General features: G+C 38.9%; 1 protein-coding gene across 4 annotated transcripts in view; it reads right to left on the bottom strand.

Moving 5' to 3' along the window:
- Positions 1–21,886, bottom strand: part of LOC149252476 (protein tesmin/TSO1-like CXC 5) — a 167,380-nt gene that overhangs the window by 51,579 nt on the left and 93,915 nt on the right. For all 4 annotated transcript variants that reach the window (XM_089459715.1, XM_089459713.1, XM_089459716.1 and 1 more), the window contains exon 4: positions 21,107–21,284. In XM_089459715.1, the coding sequence (XP_089315841.1) occupies positions 21,107–21,284 (178 nt within the window). The remainder of the gene's footprint in view (positions 1–21,106; positions 21,285–21,886) is intronic.

The following is a 21,886-nucleotide window of genomic DNA, read 5'->3' as shown; positions in this document are numbered from 1 at the left end:
GAAACTCCATTACTTTATTCAACCATCACCTCCAAGGCATTTATCTACACGCAGTGCCCTAAGGGTCGTGGATCTAGGGTGTTGGAATCTTTTTGTGTAGGGTTTTATTGGGTTTAAACCCTTCGACAAGGAGTCACTTCAATAGCAGATTTGGAGATTTCTTTGGTGTCATCACTGTTGATTTATGATTGCATAATCATTGTTTCTTATCTTTTATACCCATTTTTCAACGACATATATGAGTAATTTAGTTGTGAGCATCCCTATTGTTTTTTGACCATCGAGCTAGGGGTTCAAAATCCAGATCACCCATTTTGCAGCAAAATTAACTTTCTTTAGTGAAGTACACTCTCTTTTCCCTAAAGATTTGTTTTCCAAAAGTTGTCAGTACCTAGTTAAAACCCTCTTTTTTGTTGAAAACACTGAGAGGGGGATGAATCAATGTTTCACTTCAATTAATTAATTTTTTAATCTTCAGAGCATTAATTAATATTAACATTAGATCAAAGCATAAGTCAACCTTATATCACATAAACATATAACAACACCATTCAACAATGCACAACATCAAAGATAGTACACCAAAGATTTTTATGTGGAAACCCTTCCGAGAGAAAAACCATTGGACGCTTCTTAATATAGGTCTTCAAAACAACAATAGGAAGCTCCAACTTCCAAGATTTTCAATATCAACTAAAGGAGGCTCCAACCCCCTGGTTTATAGGCTCCAACCTGAAGAAAGCTTCAACTCCCTGATTTACCAACTCTAACTGGAAGGACACTCCAAAACCCTAGTTTTATCAGCTCTGGCTGAAAGGATGCTCCACTACCCTACACAGGCTCCAACCTGCCCTAGCACCACCCTGCCACCGTGAAGTGTTCTTAGGCTCCAACCTGAAGGAGACTCAAATCTCTTACCTTGCACCACCTTGATGCCCTTAAGATAGAAGATAAAAGAATATGTTGCTCAACTATTGTTATCAATAACAAAGGTGTTATGCTCTTGTCATATATCATCGCTACATCAACTTGTAATCATCATTGGTTATGCTATGCAATCACTACTTTGAACTAGTGTTTTAATACTAGGTCGGTTTGGATCAGATTCGGCCTAGTAGACCAAGCCAGAGCCCTGCCCGGATCGGCTAGGTAGAAAAATCTGTCTGACGATCAATCTGTTACCGAACCGGCCGAGCACATCTTAAACCGGCGAGAGTCCGAGGGGAAAAAGGGCGGCAACTCGAACTTCAAACTCAAAAAAATGGTTTTTTTCTTAATGCTTCTACCCCTCTCCCAAACCTATAAAAGTGACCCAACCCCATAAAAGTGGCCTAACCCCCTCACATTTACTCACAGTTATCTCATTGCATTTGGGTGAGCCTTTGTGAGGAGTTTGTGAAGAGTTGGAGTTGGTTTTTGGAGAAGTAGTGAGGAGGAGCCATGGGTTTCCCCGTCTGACTCTGCTTCAAAATCTGAGCCAGATGATCCTGCCTTGTTTAACAGTAGTGACTAGTGATGTTTTGTTGTAGAGGCCATTTAGAGCCTCCTTGGTTATGTGTTTTTGTTCTGATCTCTATATATTACATGTATTGGGCAATGCACTGGGTGCCATTTTGATATTATAGATATATTCATGAGCATACTTTGATCATAAGTTGTCTTCTCTCTATATTCTAATGCTTTGAGTTGGAAATATGAATGACCGAGTCACTGAAATCAATTAGGCCGAGTCGATACCGAGTCAAAGTCATAGTCGGAGTCGGAGTCGACCCTCGGTCAGTTCTGAATCTGAGTCGGAGTTTCAAAACTATGCTTTGAACACTATTACTAACAAAACTGCCCATGAAGCAATATCATTTCAATGTTGTACGATCACTACACGATGTGTTGTCCCATCAACAACTACCCTGAGAAATTCTAGCCATACAAAAACCTAGTTGTCCAAGCTCCGCTCAACATACAACCTCACTCCCTCTAGGCACTCAACCAATACATATAGGTACTAGTAGCAATTTACAACAATACACATCATCAATACCATCTGCAAGTCTCGTGCCTGAACCCCAACATCTACAATACAAGCCTCATCTTACTCATGGCATCAATAGGCTTTCTTCAATATTAATGTCAAACGCTAATGGCATCTTAATCAACTTATTAAAACTCTAAAACAATAACTTTGCTCAACCTATCAAATTGCCAAACCTTAGGTACTCAATGACAAAACCTAGCAATTGCTTCAACTATATTACTCATCAAGGACAAGTCAACAAACGACCTTTCTTACACTACAATACAACAAGGTATTAAGCCCTAGAACATGTAACTACATCACAATATTATTCGTTGAATACATACATTCCTTTGTTTAATATTGCAAACCCTAATGACAATATGATCTTGGCATAATAATTTACTCAGCAATCAGCAATATAGATCATCAGCAACTATACTTCTTTAGGCTTCAGTGGTAATAACTTTATCAAGACAATAGCTTCAATCATCAGTATACTTCAACATACAGCCTCTAACAACAAACTCTCGTTGATATGCTTTAATAGTAGTGTGAGGTCAGTTGCTCAAGAACTCTGGATCAACAATATGAAACCTAGATCAGCAAGCACTTCAAGTTCTAGCAAACCCTAGCAACATGTCAAGCTCTCACAACAACCTACTCATAAACCTTCAAAACATATCACAAGGATTTTATTCATCAAGAATATGTCAATAAGGTTTTTCATGACCTCAGAAAATATCGTCTTTGAGCCTTGATCACAACGCTTCTTTTTGTTTCCAATTTGGTTCAAAATTTAGCTCAAAAAGCTCCAAATAACTATTTGAAACCATATAATAAAATAACCATTATACAAAATGCCCATTTCTGGGATTCCTTTATTCAAGTCATCGGATTCCAACTGCAACCACCAGAAAATGCTAACTATTCGACAAATCGATATCACGGCTAAAAAGAAAAAGTAATCTAACCTTCTAAATGTTGAGGGAGTTGAACCTGTGATCTAAGACTATCAATATATGGCTCATTCCAATTTTGTTGTTTGGTGACTCTTCTACCCGATGATCTTCGTGGCAAATATGTGTGGGTCCTCAATGATCAACAACCAACTCGTGGGTTCCTCCACTATCTAGATACACACTGTGCCACATTTATTGTAGTCTGACAAGCACAAAATTGAGGGTTAGTGTTGCATGGATTTCAACACTGCAAGCACGAATTTCAAAGTGATCTGGGCATGATGTTTGAGGCTGCTGAGTGAGATTTCAATGCGAGTTGTGCACAAATTTTGAGTGACAAACAAAGAGTTAATTGGCACGAATTTTTGAGCAAGAAGAGCACAAAAATCGAAACAATCAGTTAGGAAATTAAAAGTGCAGTGACAGCACATTCTCCAAGGAAATTCAATGCATGAATTTCAAGGGACATAAAAATATTTCTCTCACTGGTTTTCCCTTCAGGGTTTTTCCGGGGTCTTTGGACCAAAAATCATTGTGTTAAATTTGTGCAATTGTTGCACTAATTCTCAGTAAAAGTGAAAAAGTAGAGTAGGCTTATGTGTTTCATGCTTTAGCAAATATTCATGGTTGAAAATAGTCGCATAAATCTATGTTGGGTTGGGCATTAAACTAGTACGATTTCTAACGCTGAAACCGGTTTGGACCTACAATTTTCTACATGGAATCAGAGCCACTGTGAACCTTTCAACTAAGAAGTGTTGAACAACAAGCATAACCACCCTACATACCTAGACCTTTGGTGGTTGAGAGGGAGATTGTTTGCCTATAGTCAATGTTGGATAATTTTGTTGGTTGAGAGGGTCAAATGGCTTCTGGTTTGAGGGTGGAGAACAAACTAACTGGCACTGAAAACTTTGGTCCATGGAAGGAGAGGATAATTGTGTTGCTTGAGGAGTTTGAGTTGTGGGATATTGTTGAGAAGGCAGTACGAACTATTGATCCTATTCAATTGTCAGACTTCACTAAGCGCAATGTGAAGGCTAATAGAATCCTTCTTGATGCGATTAAAGACCACCTTATATCTCATTTGTCAGTGATGAAATTTGCCAGCAAGATGTGGGATTTCTTGATAAAACTTTACCAGCGCACTAATCAAAACAAGAAGATGGTGTTACATGAGAAACGGAGGAACGCAAAGATGACCAAAACTAACAGAGTGACCTCATACCTGGCCAAGATCACACAGGTGAGAGATTATTTGGCTGCAATGGGAGAGATTATTCTCGATGACCAGTTGGCCAGGACAACGTTGAGTGGCTTCCACAAGAAGTGGGATGGATTCACGGGTGGTATTGTGGCCAGAGCATCTTCTAGATTGGGGGAAGATGTGGGATGATTTCATTTTGGAAGAGATCAGGAGGAATCCCAAGAGTGGTAGTCAGCATGGTTGGGTGGATGAGGAGGAGAATGTTTCCCTTGCAGCTAAAGGACAAGAAGTCCAAGAAGGGGTCCACAAGTAGGACCAAGCAGAAAGCGAAACAAAAGACACAAGAGAAGGACGTGAGCAAAGTGAGATGCTTTGCTTGCCAGATAATGGGCCACTACACTTTTAAGTGTCCATGAAGGGAAAGAAGAAGGGTTTTGCAGCACCAGCAGAAGTGGATGATTTTTCCACCAAATTCAATGGGGATTTTTCCTTGGTGGTCAATCTTGCCACGAGTGTCACGTCCTCTAGTGTCTGGTACATTAACAGTGGAGCTTCACGTCACATAACAGGGATCAAGGAGCAGTTTACAGGTCTTTTAGAGAGGGATACATATCTAGATGTGGTGCTTGGAGATCATTCCAAGGTCAGAGTATTTGGTGTTGGGATTATGTCCTTTCAGAAGGTGTCACAGCCTCCCTTAAAAGTGGCAGAGGTCTTATATGTTCCAAGGTTGAAGAAGAACCTGATATTAAAGTCCACTATTGAGGACAAGGGATTTGAGATGTTGTTCTGGGAGGGACAGGTCCTTATGTATCCCAAGAGATCCGGTATCACCTCTGCCAGAGTGATTGGACTCTCCCATGGGAAACTCTACAGGTTCATGTTTCAACCTACTAGAGCGTTGGTTTCGACCACCACCACCAGCGATTTGTACGGGTTGTAGCACAAGGAAAAGGTCCACTTATGCCATGGGGCTCTAAAAGTATTAAGGGAGATCGTGAAAAGATTGCTAGAGTTTAGTACAGAGCATCATGATGTGTGCAAGGGTTGTGCTTTGGGAAAGTACACCGACAGTTTTCCCAAGCAGTGATAGTAGGGTAGTCGAGATATTTGACTTGATTCACTCTAATGTGCGTGGTTCGATGTCTTCTGTATCATTAAGTAGATGTGAGTACTATGCCACTTTTATTGATGACTACTCTAAGAAGACTTGGATCTACTTCATGAAGACCAAGGATGAGGTCTTCAATAAGTTCAAAGAGTTCAAAGATCTTGTGTAGAACCAAACAAGGAAGAAGAATAAGGTCTTGAGGTCAAACAATGGGGGCGAGTATACCTTCAATGAGATGAGGAATTTCTATGCTAGAGCGGACATCAAGAGGGAGTGGTTAGTTCCTTAGACCCCACAGCAAAATGGGGTTCCAGAGAGGAATAACAGGGCCATAGTTGAGGCAACGAGAGCCATGCTCCATGATCAAGGGCTATCATTATTTCTATGGGTTGACGCATGTAACATTGCAGTGTATCTACAAAACAGGAGTCCACACAGGGTGTTAGGGAACAAGAAAACTAAGGAGGCTTTTTCTCCGAAGAAGCATGAGACTGGGCACTTTAGGATTTTTGGGTGCCTGACATATTCACATGTCCTTGAGGAGTAGAGGACAAAGTTCGAACCCACAGCCGAGAAGGGCATTTTTGTGGGGTATAACGAGACCTCCAAGGCCACCTGCATATATATTCCTACGTAGAGGAAGGTTGTTGTGAGGCGAGATGTGAGATTTGAGAAGGAGAGAGCCTTGAGGAGGTCACAAGATATGGATCAAGTAAAGCAGTAGACTCGTCGACAGGGGAGTCCAACACAGGTATGCGACCATCAGGTACAGGTTCACAGGGGTCTAAAGGATTGCAAGCTTCTGGGGTGACAGGTCCACAAGTTACAGGGACAACGCACAAGATCCCCAACTACAGGTTCACCGCAGACCATAGTGGCATCATCAATAGGGGTATGGATGATAGAGGAGGATATACCCATCCCAATACAGGAGGCTACTTCAGGGAAAAGGGAGCTTAAATGGCTTCATGATACCTCGCAGGAAGCTCAAGAGACAGTGGGAAATCCCAAGTGGTCAGTTAGGGAAAGTAAACACCAAAATGATTTGAGGGCTATTTAGTTATGCTGAGTAGCATTGTGGAGATCAAGCCATCTAGCTATGAGGAGGTTGCAGGCCAGCATGTCTAAAGGGATGCCATGGTGGAAAAGTATGCTTCCATCATGAAGAATGATGTGTGGGAGACAATGTCAAGACCTAAGGGGAAGTCAATGGTGACTTCTAGGTGGCTCTACAAGATCAAGCATGTTGCAGATGGCAGCATTGAGAAGTTCAAAGTTGGATATGTGGCACGAGGGTTCTCACAAGTAGAGGGAGTTAACTATGACGAGTCCTTCACACTAGTGGCTCGATACACTTCCATTAGAGCAGTGATCTCCATTGCAGCAGAGATGAGTTGGAAGATCCATCAGATGGATGTGAAGACCGTTTTTCTCAATGGGATCATACGAGAGGAGGCATATATTGAGCCACCACAGGGCTTTGAGGTGCATAGGAGGGAGTCCCATGTATGCAAGTTGAAGAAGGCCTTGTATGGGTTGAAGCAACTGCCGAAAGCATGGTTTTCGCGGATTGATTCCTACTTGCAGCTGATGGGTTTCGAGAAGAGTGACGCTGATTCGAACCTATATTACATTTTGGTGTGTGAGGATCCACTCGTTCTTGTACTATATGTAGATGATTTGTTTAATACAAGAGAGGAGAACCTCATTAAGCACTGCAAGAGAGACCTTGCTTCAAAGTTTGAGATGACTAATATAGGACTAATGCATTATTTTCTGGGGTTGGAGGTTTCGCAGGAGGATGGGCCTATCTTCCTAGGACAGGACAAGTGCGCAAGGGACATATTGAGGAGATTTCATATAGAGGACTACAAGCCCATGGCCACGCCTATGATTACCAATTGGAAGAAGCTATGTGCTTCTAATTTCGAGTTGGTAGATCCCTGTTATGAATAAAATATAATAAATATAAATAATGATGATAATTGTAATAATGATTAGTTAATTAGTTATTAGTGTTGAAGAGGCATGTCTAAATGGGACATGACTTTCCATGAAGAAGCACCTGCCTAGTATATAAGCAGGCCCCTCACTCTCATTTGTATCATCATTCTTATTGATACATTTTAATATATATTCTTGTATCCTAAATGGAGATTTACATATTCCAAGTCCTCTGGAGTATTTAACTTGAAGAACGAACTTTGTTCGTTCCATTGGGTATTGTATCCTAAATGGAGATCTACATATTCCAAGTCCTCTGGAGTATTTAACTTGAAGAATGAACTTTGTTCATTCCATTATACCCAATGGAACGAACAAAGTTCGTTCTTCAAGTTAAATACTCCAGAGGACTTGGAATATGTAGATCTCCATTTAGGATACAAGAATATATATTAAAATGTATCAATAGGAATGATGATACAAATGAGAGTGAGGGGCTTTCTTATATACTAGGCAGGTGCCTCTTCATGGAAAGTCATGTCCCATTTAGACATGCATCTTCAACACTAATAACTAATCATTATTACAATTATCATCATTATTTATATTTAATATATTTTATTCATAACATTGCCTTCCTCTTCAAAAAGCTTTGTCCTCAAAGCTTGTTGATGAAAAGGCTTGATCTCTTTTTCTATTTCAAATGTATTCTTGTTTCAGAACTATCATCTTCGTTCATACAAGTTGATATGATCCTTGGAGTGATATATAAAATTGTCATACGGAGAAAGGATTTGGTCATCCTAAATTTGCTTTTGTGAAATCTTTTAATTAGTGGAAACTTGTGATGAATTGTTATCACTAGACTGAGTTGTGCACACTTCAGAATTCTTTGGAACATAAGTTTGTTGTTTATGTTCTGAGTGATACGGATTCTTAGATTGATTGAAATGTATGTTCTTGAGATTCGGCTGTAGATAAAGAGTTCTTTTGGTTTCCCTTATCATGTGTGGGGCAAGATTCTGATTTACTTCAGGTTCCGATGTCGTCGAGTTGGTTACAAAATCTTCACTTGGAATTTCCTTCGTCTCAACATCTGAGTGTGTTTTTTCTTTAACTGACATGTCTTCTTCTTGAGTTGTGATATTCACTGGGTCAGTATTCATTCCATTTTCTTCAACTTGAATTTCTTTATTTGAAGAACTCAACACTTCCTTCTCAATAAGTTGTTGTACCTTATTTTCCAACGACTTTTTGTCCTTCTTAAGCTTCTTAATTTGTATGTCTTTGGGTGTTACTGAATTTGGCTTCAATGTAACATCCTAGAGTGTTATTTTCTTCTTCCTGTAGGAAAATGTTAAAAACTTCCTTTTCGTATTTAAGATGAAGGATCCTAGAGTTTCCATCGAGGGTGAACCCAAAATAATGTCACCTTCATTGCTCCATAGGGTTTGAATTGAAAATTGCGATGTAAATGTATAATCCTCAATGTTTATTGTAAATTGGTTGTCATATTTTTTGTTGCCAAAACAGTGCAATTTTTCGATTATATTTGACTCCGGAATCACTAACTTGTTTGTGATTTTAGGCATTATATATTTTTATCTTCGGCAAGTTTGATAGCAATAGTGACATCTTTTCCCGCAATAGACCCTTTAATTCTAAATAACACTAAAGCATAATTACGTGAAGTTTCCGAAAATCTTCCTTCTTTCATTTCTGAATTATATTCCATTTTGCTTGGTTGAAATGAGCTTAGGGTTTTTTAAGATAAAATGCTTTAACTTTTTATTAGTGCTTCAAACCCTTTTAAATATAACTTCTTTTAATTTTTTATTTATTTTCTTTCTATTAAAACTCCTCAAAAATTGTGCTTGAATATATATAGACTTCTCTAATATATATTAAGTCTATATATACTATATATCTCACCTCTTTTGAATTTAATGTGGAACTTCTGTACCTTTGAATTTCACCCTTGTATATATTTTTTTAAACGGTAATAATGTTACTTTATAATTGATTTCCTTAATTTACTCAAAATACCCAATTGTTACACCGAGCGGAACGACTGTGGCAAGACAACTATTGGTTGTAGATGGATGGCGGGGGTGAGAACACTCAGTTGTCAGTTGTGATGGTCGGTTGGCGCTGCAGTGCTTAATTGGTTTCAGACAACTCTTGGTTGCAGATGGATGGCGAGGGTGAGAACGCTCGTTCTCGATTGTGGTGGCCGGTTAGGGCTGCAGTGCCTACTTCGTCTGCACAATTGGTGTGGCAGTTTCCACGAGCTTCGACGGCAGAGAAATGGTTGAGAGCGAGAATGTGACAGTGTGCGGCAAGAATGTGTGAACTTGTCACAGCCACGAGGAACAGTGATAGGTAACAGGAGGAAGACGCAATTGTCTCTATTCCATTATGGCACCGATTGCGGCGAGATATTCGGCCTGCGTCTAGTAGATGCGAGGGAGGCGTCAAAAGATTTCAGCGATGGCAGTGCTTCAGCAATCGTGTTTTTTTTTTTTGGTGGTAGGCGGTAAGTGCTTGGCTGCTATGAATTATATGGTTTGACTTTTATTTATATTTTTTTAAATATGGTTTTTTAATTAAAAAAGAATTAATAATATTATTATTTTTTTGTTTTTTTTAATTATTATTATTATTATTTTAAACTCTTCTTTTTTTCTTTTTCTTTTTTGAAATTTAAATCCCTTTTTATCTATAATTCCCCTTTTTTAAATTCCACATATATATACTTCCTTTCTCTTATTCCTCTTTTCTTTCTTTTTGTCTTTTTTTTTTAAATGGCCAAGGCCTCTGACCAATCAGTGATGGAGAAACTCCAAGCTTGTGTAGCGAAGTGCTTCAATTGTAACAACAACAACAACGTTGACGCAAAGTTGATGGTCAAAGACCTGGATCAATGAGCGTGGCTCTATGCAGCGGTGGAGTGGCCAGAGGATCGAACTGCTCTAATACCAAATGGAACAAACAAAGTTCGTTCTTCAAGTTAAATACTCCAAAAGACTTGGAATATGTAGATCTCCATTTAGGATACAAGAATATATATTAAAATGTATGAATAAGAATGATGATACAAATTAGAGTGAGGGGCCTACTTATATACTAGGCAGGTGCCTCTTCATAGAAAGTCATGTCCCATTTAGACATGCCTCTTCAACACTAATAACTAATTGACTAATCATTATTACAAGTATCATCATTATTTATATTTAATATATTTCATTCATAACAATCCCACTTTATATCCCTAGTTGATCGGTTCGTTGATGTATTTGATCAATACCAAACTAAATATTTGTTTCGCAGTCAATACATTGAGTCAGTTTCTGGTGGAGCCCAAGACAGTGCATTGGGTGGCTACGAAACATGTGTTGCGGTAACTGCAGGATAGAGTGAATTATGGTCTGGACTATGTTCAAGGGGATGGAGTCAAATTGACTGGCTACATAGACTCAGAATGGGTAGGATGTGTTGGTGATAGGAAGAGTACTTTCGGGTTTTGCTTGAGGTTGGGTTCGGCAATAGTGTCATGATTCAACAGGAAGCAGCAATCGGTAGCACTAAGTTCTATCAAGCGTAGAGTATATGGCAGCTAGTCAGGCCAGTTATGAGGCCATTTGGCTTCGCAAGATGTTGGTGTGTTTATTTGGTCAAGTGTTGAGGCCTAAGGTGATCTTCTGTGATAATCAAAGTTGCATTAAACTCGCGAAGAATCTAGTGTTTCATGACAGGTCAAAACACATATCGATCAGGTACCACTTCATCTCTGACTATGTTAAGAGAGGAGCAGTATAGCTTTAGTATATATCTACTAATGAGCAACTGGCCAACATTCTCACCACGTCCTTGTCAAGGGGCAAGTATGTTTACTTTGGAGACAAGATGGGAGTGGTGTGAAACACTTTCCTTGGTAAGAGGGAATGTTAGAAAATGAGTAACAAGGACAAGTGTTCCTAAGGCTTGGTGTCTAGCCTAGGAAAGTGTGTCCTAATGGACCTCCTTTACTTAACTTTATGGGAAATAAAGTTAAAGTGAGTTTAGAAAGTATAAAGTCAAAAAAAATGACTTTAAGAGAAATAAAGTCAAAAGGTACCCTTTGAGTAATTAATGAAAAGGGGACTAAGGGGAAAAGGTGTCTCGTGGGTCAATGAGAGATTAGATCTCCAACCTTGATCTAATTGGCTAAAAGATCTAATCTCATTCATTAGAACTTAAGATTAGGTCTCTCTTCTTAATGAGAGAACAAAAGGGAAAAGGCATCATTTGCACGTTTTTTCATGCGTTAGAGAAGTGAAGCAAAAGGAGGCTAAGAAAGCAAAGTTAGAGGAGAAAGGAGTGTACAATAGAGAAAGACAAAGTCATAGTATTCAAAACCGAAATTGGTAAGCAAACCGGTCCACCTAATAAACCGGGTTTCAAACTGGAACCGGTTAAACCGAGACTAGTTAGATCTCAATGAACCAATTTTTGAAAAAATACATGAAATAATTAATTTTTGATGAAAAAAATATTTTTAAGATTTAAAACCATGATTCCAAACCAATAGAGACAAAATATGGAAAGTTTGCTCATCTATATACCATGTAAAGGTGAATATATCAAAATGGCACTAAGTGAAATAAATATCATCAACCAAATACATAAGCAATGAAACTCTAAATGGCCTATAAAGTCCAAAAACAATGCTACAAGCTATGGGACCATTGGCCTACTAGAAGACTACAAGTCTACAAGTACATATCAGTGATCAACATGACCATTCCTCATCATGATCAAATTCATCACCACTACTAGAAACAGGAGCTTCATAAACATCATCTGGATCAGAGTCTAAGGATGCCTCAACCTCATTTGCAACCTCAGTAGAAGCACAAATAACAATAGAACTAGACCTAATGGAAGCACAATTTGGTTGAGTTGCACGACTAGTACCTTCCATTGGTTGTTTGCCTTTGCTTGAAGGTTACTAATTTTGGTTCCAATGGCGCTATCAGATCTGCATTGGGATCAACCCCCCTAACTCCATGCCAATATCAAAATCAGGATCAAACTCGGCTTCTTCAATCTCCTCCACCCATTTTGATGTTGGATCAATATTGTCCAACACAATGGGATCTAGATAAGGTCTTCTATTCATCAATTGGTTGCACCTTAGTCGAAGGTTGTATTGCACAAAGACGAGATCATTTAACCATTTTTGTTCCAAGTGGTTTCTCTTCTTCATGAGTATGCACTCAAAAACAGACCAATTGTGCTCACAACCTGAAGCACTGCAACTTTGGTCGAGGACTCTAACTGCAAACTTTTGCAATTGGACATTGGCCACCAAATGACTCCCACCAATGTGCCGCAAGGAAAAAGACATTAATTAGTAACTTAGTTCATTTCATTACTTACTTACAAGTATTTATAGACAGTTTGAAATGTAAATTTGTAAACAATTAAACTTTAAAAGAAAAACAAATTGGAATTGCTTACCTAGTTGATCCACGTCTTGCCATCTTTGCCAAGTTTTTGCCAAAGGTACCTGCTGCCATACAGAAAATAATAATGGGTTTATGTATTTCCAACTAGTGGAATGGTTAGGGACCATGTGCTCCCAAGAAATGATACAACCCACCTCTGACCTCCCCAACCTGCACATCTCCTAGCCAAGCTTTATAATGATACTTTGGGTTCAAAATATACCCAGCTGCATGTATAGGACAATGGAGTTGATTTCTCCATCCGCTATCAATGATCTCCCAAATACGCCCATATTTAGCTAATTTATCATTGTAAGTTGCATGTATCTTCTCTCTTGTCTGATCCATCGCCTCATAGATGTAGCCCATGGCCAATTTTTCCCCATCCACCATCCATAGCTCCTTAACAAGGAGCTCGATAATTTTCACAATCTCTATAGACTTTTTCCAAAAATAATTGTCAAAAACATTCTTTTTGGTGTCTTTGCCATCTTGTCTACAAGCCCACTGAGATGAAGTCCATTCATCAAAAGGAAGCATTTTCTACAAGTTTTTTTGGTTGAGAATTGAGACATTACAACATAAGGAAGTGAGTTGCAAATCTCATAATTGCAAACCTAACAAGCTCTTTGGCCCCAATGTTTTTTCTCATTAGGCTTAATACCCATGAGTGGTTGTAGATTTATTTTGTGATGCACTTGGCATGTTCTACAGTGTTTTTTAGGCACTCCACTTTGCCTATGTCCTCAAGCATGAGGTCTATGCAATGTGTAGCACATGGAGTCCAAAATATGGTCTTATATTTGGACTCTAGCATCTTTCCAACAAGAACATAGTTTGAGGCATTATCTGTGATGACCTACACAACATTCTCCTCCCCCATTGCCTGAATAATCTCATCCAAAAGCTCAAATAGAAGGTTTGCATCCTTCAACTTATTAAATGCATCAGCGAATCTCAAAAACATGGTTCCTTGACAAGATACAAGGAAATTAATGATAGTGTGGATCTTTCCATCGATCCATCCATCTAACATGATGGAACAACCTATTTTGACCCATGATTCTCTATACTCGGCCAACTACTCATCAATAGAACAAATCTCTTTTTGCAAAAGAGCTCCCCTCAACTCATGCACACCAGAGCCTTTGGAGCCCTTTCCTGCAACTATAATAGAGTCCCACATAGCTTGGTAATAAGGTGATCGAGCAGCATTAAATGGGATATTTGCATCATACCACCATCTAGCAATGTATTGAAAAGAAGATTCTTTGCATTGTTTTTTCCAATGGTCATCCAAAGTGGTTTGACGTTGAGTTAGGCTTGGTTGGAAGGAAGTGGGATTATCAGAGGCAGCGATGGGAGAGGTTGAGAAATAACTCTAGATGTTCGTCCACTTTTTTCCTTTAGATTATTAGCCTTGATGATAAGACCCAAGAGCAGGAGGAACATAGTGAAATGGGTCATTAGTGGAAGGGTAGAAGAGGAGTCTTGAATCTCAAAATCATCATACCCACCATCTTTCATGGCTTGTGAAAGTTCCTTCTTCCTTGCAATTTCTTCTTGGATAGCCTTTTCCCTAGCCTTATTCTCCTCAAACATCTCAAACTTGGCAAGGTTTTCTACCCTAACAATACCTATCACTTTCTTTGGTGCATCACATGGCTTTACTTGGCCTCTTTTCATGGTTAAAACCAGCAGCATAAATCTATGTTGGGTTGGGCATTAAATTGATGTGATTTCTAAAACTGAAACCAAGTTGGGCCTACAATTTTCTACAAATTGTCACCAAAAACAAAGATTTATGCCCTTGTGTTCAACATCCCCCTAAATTTGAACAGGTGGTCATGAATAGCAGAGATTACATCACAGAATTCACGAGATTAACATGGACCACATAAAAAATACATTGCATATTATCCTCCCTAAGCATCACATTTACAAAAAAATATGATTCTACATGTTGGTGAAGGTGGCCAATAGCAACGGCATTGTGACTAAGTCAACAAGCCCGTATATTGAAAGTTCAAAGATTAGCACAAGTTGTCCCTAAGAATAGAGTCACCAATTGTAGTGCATTCAAAATGGGCAAATATCATAATCTAAAAGGGAAATATCCATTGAAACATCTTGGATTGTTGAAGCGTATAGTGATTGGCACACGCTGACCCTCAGAATGGGGTTGCCAAATGTAGAGCATCCAAAATGGACCAACATCATAATGTGAGAGAGATCCAGTAAAACATGTTGAGAATCATCTATAAATGAATCCTTTGTACATAGTAGTGGAAAAGACGTAATGGACCACAAATAATAATGACATCAAGATAGCACCTATACTTTCAATCACCATGTGAGTATAAGGATCATTTAGAAAATATAATCTTATACAAACCCATGTACCTGATCCAAAAATCTTGAAATGAAAAATTGTTGGAGTCATATCTAGAACATCAAGAGGAAGTCATTTCTCTAGGTACATCCACGGAGTCTTCCTTTGAGGAATGATAGTCATTGATTTGCCCAAATATCATAACTAGTCCCATTAAATCTAGCAAACATCCACTTTCATGCTCATTCATGATTTGATTCAATGATAGCACAAAGAAAAAAACCTTCGTGTGAAAAAATCAAGTCTTCAAAAGTTTACCTTGTAGACCCACAAGGGAAAGAATAATATCAACTTCTTTCGAAAAAATTATAATGACCTACTACTTGCCACAAAACAAAGGAAAGAAGAGAGCATTATACTTGAAGGAGAGTTTAAACCCTAGGAAACGACAGAAAAAGAGCACTAGCCTTGAAGGAGGGTCTAAACCCTAAGAAACCCTAGATAAAATGCACTAGCCTTAAAGGAGGATTTAAACCCTATAAAAAGAGATGATCCAAAAAGCCCTAGTTCCATACTCACAAACAAGCCTTAAGTGAACTGTGAAACCACTAACCAAAAATATCAAATCAGCTACCAAAGTGATCACTGGAAGAAGGATTTAAACACTAGGAAAAACCCTAGGAAACCATAAAAGAGATTATCTAAAGACCCTAATTTCATAGCTCTTTTGAGATGCCACTAACAAAAAACTTTAGATCAATAGTTGAATTGACTAAGTGAGGTGCACGCTTACTCTAATACCACGTTGAGATTCAAAATAATGAGTATCAAATGGAACCAACCAGCAAAACATAAAAAAAAAATGCAACAAAAGGAAGGAGAACAAAGTTAGAAAAGAACACCCTTAGATAAAGAATATTACTCATAACAAGAGCACTCTGCATCGATACCATGTTGAGATTCAAAAAATGAGGAGCATATGGAAGAAACAAACAAACCATAAAAATTGCAACAAAATGAAGGAGAACAGAGCTAGGAAATTGGACACTACAGAAGATGACCCATAACAAGAGCACTAGAGTTGATCACAAGTGTACTAGAAAGTGAGTGCACAAATTTGCTAAATAGAATGACCAAAAACACCCTAATAAAAGAAAGAACAACAATATAAGTGTGCTTGCTAGCGAATGACTTGTATGAATATTAAAAATGAGAGTTCAAGTGTATATACACAACTCAAAGCCAAGGGATTAGCTAAACCAATGGTCACCAATGTTGTTAGGCATTTGCCTACTTTTGTGTCTCATTGCAACTTTCCCCCTTGCATTTCAATGCCTTGTTCATCTCATTCCTTCCCTTCAAACCCTTCCTCCTCATCATACATTGGGTCACTGTGACTATGACCAATGTTTTAAAACTTCGACTCGGGTTCAGAACCGGCCGAGGGTCGGCTCTAACTCTGACTCCGACTCGGTATCGACTCGGCCTGTTTGATTTCAATGACTCGGGTGTTGTAAAAAATACATCAAAATATTTATTTTTTATAAAAAAACATAATTTTAAAGATTTTCATTCATGTTTCCAAACACAAAGCATTAGAAAATAGAGAGAAGACAACATATGATCAAAGTAGGCTCATGAATATATCCATTATATCAAAATGGCACCCAGTGCACTGTCCAATACATACAAGATACAGAGATCAAAACAAAAACACATAACCAAGGAAGCTCTAAATGGCCTCTACAACAAAAGTAAATTGTAAAACATCACTAGTCACCAATACCACTGGCTACTGCTACAGAAGCCACAGTTTAAAGAGCACTCCCCCAGGAAAACCAACCATGAAATAGCAGCATTACATGAGTGCAGCTAGTTGCAGAGATGAATACAGTAAGGGTCAAGACATGTTAACGAACTTGTGCAGTAATTTCCCATTATCGAAGAGGCCGCCAAGACTCGGTTGTGCAAGGTATAGGTACAACTAATGGGCTGATAGAAGAAACAAAACAGTGTACACTGCCTTAATTCATGTATGCCTGCTGAAATCTACAATCCCTTCAACCATTTTTGGTTGTTGAATGACATCAAAAAAAATTCATTTTTCCCCAATTCTCTTCTTCTTGTATCCTTCAAAGAGAAATATACTAGCAAGCTAAAGGGATAGTTTCACCTACTTCCATGTCATTAGAAACTAGTTCCTACTATAAGCTTTGGGCATCACTGGCTAGTTCGACCGATTTAACTCAGACTCGGCTGAGTCAATAACCAGCGCGGTTGGTTCAATCACAAACTCGCCACCGGACTAGTTTTTCTGCTGAGCCGGACCGGCCAGGGTTATGGTTTGGTCAGCACGGCCATATCCGAGCTGGCTCGGCCATTTTTAAAACAGTGACTGTGACCACTATCCTCTTCTTCCATTTCTTTCGTTTTATGCCTACCCCCCACCAACACCACGAAAACCAAAAGTGGAATGATAATCCAAAAGAACACCATTTTAGATGGGAAACCTGCAATAAAATGAGCAAGAAGAGAAAATGGGAAAGAGTAGGAGAGGAGGAGGAAAATACAAACGAGAATGACAAGAAAATGAGGGAGTTAACTGGGATTTGCACTTATCTCTTTAGCTCTTCAGAAGTTGATAACTTGAGGTAGATGGCAGCCCTTCTTCACTCCTCCAACCCCATCCTTCACTCCTCCAAGCTCTCCTTTGCTCTCTTCTCCAACCGCACACAAATATGATCTGAAAAGCTTGTTATCACCTCTGTTCTCCAAGGTCTCTTCTCCAAGCTCAAGGCAAAGATGCAAGAATGAGGAAAAGAGAGGGGAAAGAGGCCTTTTAACCTGATTCTCCCTTTCCCTAAACTCGCCCTTAACTCACTCTAGGCCCCACTTAAACCACAAGTTAGAAAAAAAAAAGCCTCCCCACACAATCATGTGTGTGCCATCCCAAACCGCACAAGAAGCATCTTGGAACCATGCCAAAATCGTGGTTTGGCCTGTGGAACCACAAACTAAACCGTCACAGTTCCCATAGGTCCAAGAACTGTCGTTATTCAAGCAAAACATGATTATGTTTTTCGGGTTTGCAATTCCATCTATGGTTCAAGCACGGATCCGCATGGTTCACAATTCCTGCAACACTAACTAGAATTATCTAGTTCATGCACACCTATCTACTCTTGTTTCCTAGACTACATCTACAAGATATCATGACCCATTTTCTCAATCAGTGCTCTAGCTCCAACTTTCTCAAGATATTTCCAATCATGCTTTATCCTTTTATTCATCAAGTGATATAATATTAAATGTTAATAAACAATACCCATATGCAGTTTTAGAGCACTTATCTATGCATGCAACTAAGCCTAACAATCTTAATTTTGCAACTAATTTCAAACACATATTCATCACTATCCTCGATGTACATTGATCATATAAATGAGCATTATTTATGGGTGACAACATAAGCATATAAATTGAAAAATGGAAATAATGTTCAACAAGTTGCCAAAAAAACCACTCTTCATCCAACATATGGTCAACCTTTGACTAGATGGTACCCTCAATTATAGGTATGGCCGTTGGCAATCACTTAAAAACTAGGCAATCTATATATTATTCAACTCTGTTAATTTTAGGTATGTTCTATGCTTAGAGCAATTTATTTCAGTTTTCACAGTTAGCTCCATAACTTTTCCAAATTAGCAATCACATTAGCATTAAAGTAAACTACAGATAGAACATAAACATAAATCGCAGAAGACAAGCCAAGACAAGAGGACACAAGATGTGGCGCTAGCGACGGACAAACCCCAATGTGGGGAAACCCTTGATCAATTCTTCTTATATGTTCTTCAATAGCTCAACAAAGAGAGAGAGAGAGATAGTACGTTTACAACAAAAGTCAACACTTTGACTTATCTAGATAAGAGCATAGATCATCTCTAAGAAGATGATACATGAGATCAGTTGAAGACATGTTGCTTCAACTAATTCTCCAAAGTGACTCCTCCACCTATCGTTGTGCTGCATTTCGTCATCATGTTGCACCTCACCGCGCTGCACCATGCTGCACCCATCATCACTATGCTGCATCTCATCACACTTCATTAATCATGACTGTACCCATCACTGTACTGCATTATGTGCCATTGTTGCACCATGTTGCCATCCTGACCTATGTGTTGGTTGCACCTTGCTTGCTTGTTGTCCCTTGCTTGCTTGTTGTCCCTAGCATGCTTGTTGTCCTTAGCATGCTTGTTGTTGCATGCTAGTTGTCCCTTGCATGTTGCTCTCCTTCAGAGACAGATGCTCTTGCTGTTTCGGCAATTCTGCCAGTTCTGGCTGTTCCCGGCAGTGCCGGCAATCCCGACAATTCCGGCTTTTCCGGCAGTTCCGACATTTCCGGCTTTTCTGGTAGTTCCAACTTTTCCGGCAGTTTCGGCTTTTCTGGCATTTCTGGCAGTTCCGGCTTTTCTGGCATTTCCGACAGTTCCGGCTTTTTTGGCTTTTTCGGCAGTTCCGTCTTTTCCGACAGTTCCGGCTTTTCTAGCAGTTTCGACTTTTTCAGCTTTTCCAGCAGTTCCGACTTTCTGCCCTCTGGATCAAGGCAACGTTATTCCTTAGGATCTCTCTTCCTACTAAAACCCAAAGACAAGTAAAGAGAAGAAGAGATCCCAAGTGTGTTGAAATGACTTGAAGGCCACCTCTATTTATACTAAAACATTAAGCACATGTGGGGTTTATTTGGTTGCTGGCCGACTTTGACGAATTGTCTTATAACGCAAATAAATTCACAACTCCATGAATACTTATCGGAATTGGATGATCTTTAGATCAATCCTACACCTCTCGATGAGAGGGATCCAAGAAAAATATCCGCTGCCATAAATAAGATGACCCACATGGAGTTTTGCCCTAGTTGCCAATTTTAACAAACTCAAATAAGCACAGTCTTTCAGAATTAATACTCAAGGGTACTTCAACCATTGAAAGCATCGAACTACCTATCCTATTAGTGAAATAAAATAATATCCTAATTTTTAGAAAGATATATAACCACTAGACAGTACACTCAACCAAATTATTCAATGACAACTAACACAGCTAGCCATGAATCTCAGTTCTATTCCTTACTCGAATCCAGCAACCTCCAATCTAAGAGGACCTTCTAGCTTTCACATTGTACATCTTCTCCTTGATTCTAGTTCACTCTCTCTCAAGATTAACAAACCCGACCATTCTAAATTGACCCTGATCGAGGATAGCCAATTTAAAAATAATGTAAGACATTTGCTAATAGTTTTCTATCTTTAGACATGACATGGAAAAATGATCAGTGATGGATAATGCAATGGCGATTATAAGACAACATAGCTTCCTCTGCATCCTCATCCTATATACCAATGTGTAAATGAATTCACAGTTTCCCAAAGCTATGAACATTACCCCTAATGACCCCAGGGCCACCTCTTTCCTTTGCTGGTTATATCATATGATTACAGAACCAGCTTTAGGCCACTAGAACCTTGGCACTTAAGCTCCTGCTCAATAAAACAGCAAATGTACTTCATGAGTTGGAGTTCATAACTCTTCTATTTTTTACATTGGGATTTACCATGCCTTTTTCTTCTAGGTCAGAAATGCACATCCCTTCTTATCAAAAAGGTCACTAAAGGTAATATCTGCAGTTTTGCAGGCAGTCAAAATTCATTCAGTAGGCACTCATAAACGTGCTTTTCTATTCTGCAGTAAACTGCATTGTTACCAACATCCGATTCAAAAAGGCAGAATAAAAAGTAATCTGTCTTTCCAACTGCAGATAAAACACTATTCTAAAATGCTTCTCTTGACTATTGTTATTTTTATCATCAGGGCCTCGTCACATAGTATTTATATCAATGTCTGGAACAGCACTTACACTGCTTGCAATCTTAAAGACTTCTGATTCACATACCAGGCACATGAAACAATCATGCGCATTTCCTAGAATAACAGATAAATAAAAATCTCTACTTTTATAGTCAGGATTTGGGGCCAGTAGTTACCCTGTTATCTCGAACAGTAGTTGGACTGCTTGCAATCTTAGGCCGAAATGCATTAGGATTACGCTCAAGTATCGCATCAACAGCTTCTCTTCTCACAGTTTCATGATCAACATTGTTATAACAATTCACACAATTACATCCATCACAGTATATCCCAGATGCGAAGCATTCACAATACCTGTTCACCAAACAAAGCCAATACATAGGTTTCACATTATAAGTAATGATCAATGAGTATTTGAAGAAAGAGTATAAATACTCATATTGCTCAGCAGCTACAGAAAGCATCATTTCTTCTATGGGAGCAGATCAAACACTCAAACCATTTACTAGAACCAAATTTATGGAGAACAAATTCAAATGGGCCCTGCAAATGGCAGGGCACTTTTGTTCCCTGCAGAGCTTTATCCTTTGCCCAAAGTCATAACAGGTGCAGGGTTTCAGCAAGACAATTCATTGAACCTGCCTGGCCCATTCATCTATTTAGAGGCTTTGGCATGAATGGATAATCACTAGGTAAGTGCAGACGTGTGTTTGTATATTTATGGTTTCAACTTTGGTTATAGCGACTTCAGTTGCTTCAACTGCTCCTGTGGCAATTGAGGCCCTTTTATGATCTGGTTTGGTTAAAGTCTAGACGTTTTGAAATAGGTTAATAGCTTTATAAGTTGCAAATTCTGTTCTCAGCATCTTTACTTAACGGGGCTCTGTGGAGGATTTCAACTATAAATCATGATTCAAAATGTGAGCAGGGCCTACAAATTTGTGAATTCTGGGTTG

Source organism: Pinus tabuliformis, chromosome 7 (assembly GCF_031772625.1).
Source record: "Pinus tabuliformis cultivar Carrire ecotype Pingquan chromosome 7, CPIR1, whole genome shotgun sequence".
Lineage (NCBI taxonomy): Eukaryota > Viridiplantae > Streptophyta > Pinopsida > Pinales > Pinaceae > Pinus > Pinus tabuliformis.
This window is presented reverse-complemented; position numbering and strand designations above follow the sequence as displayed.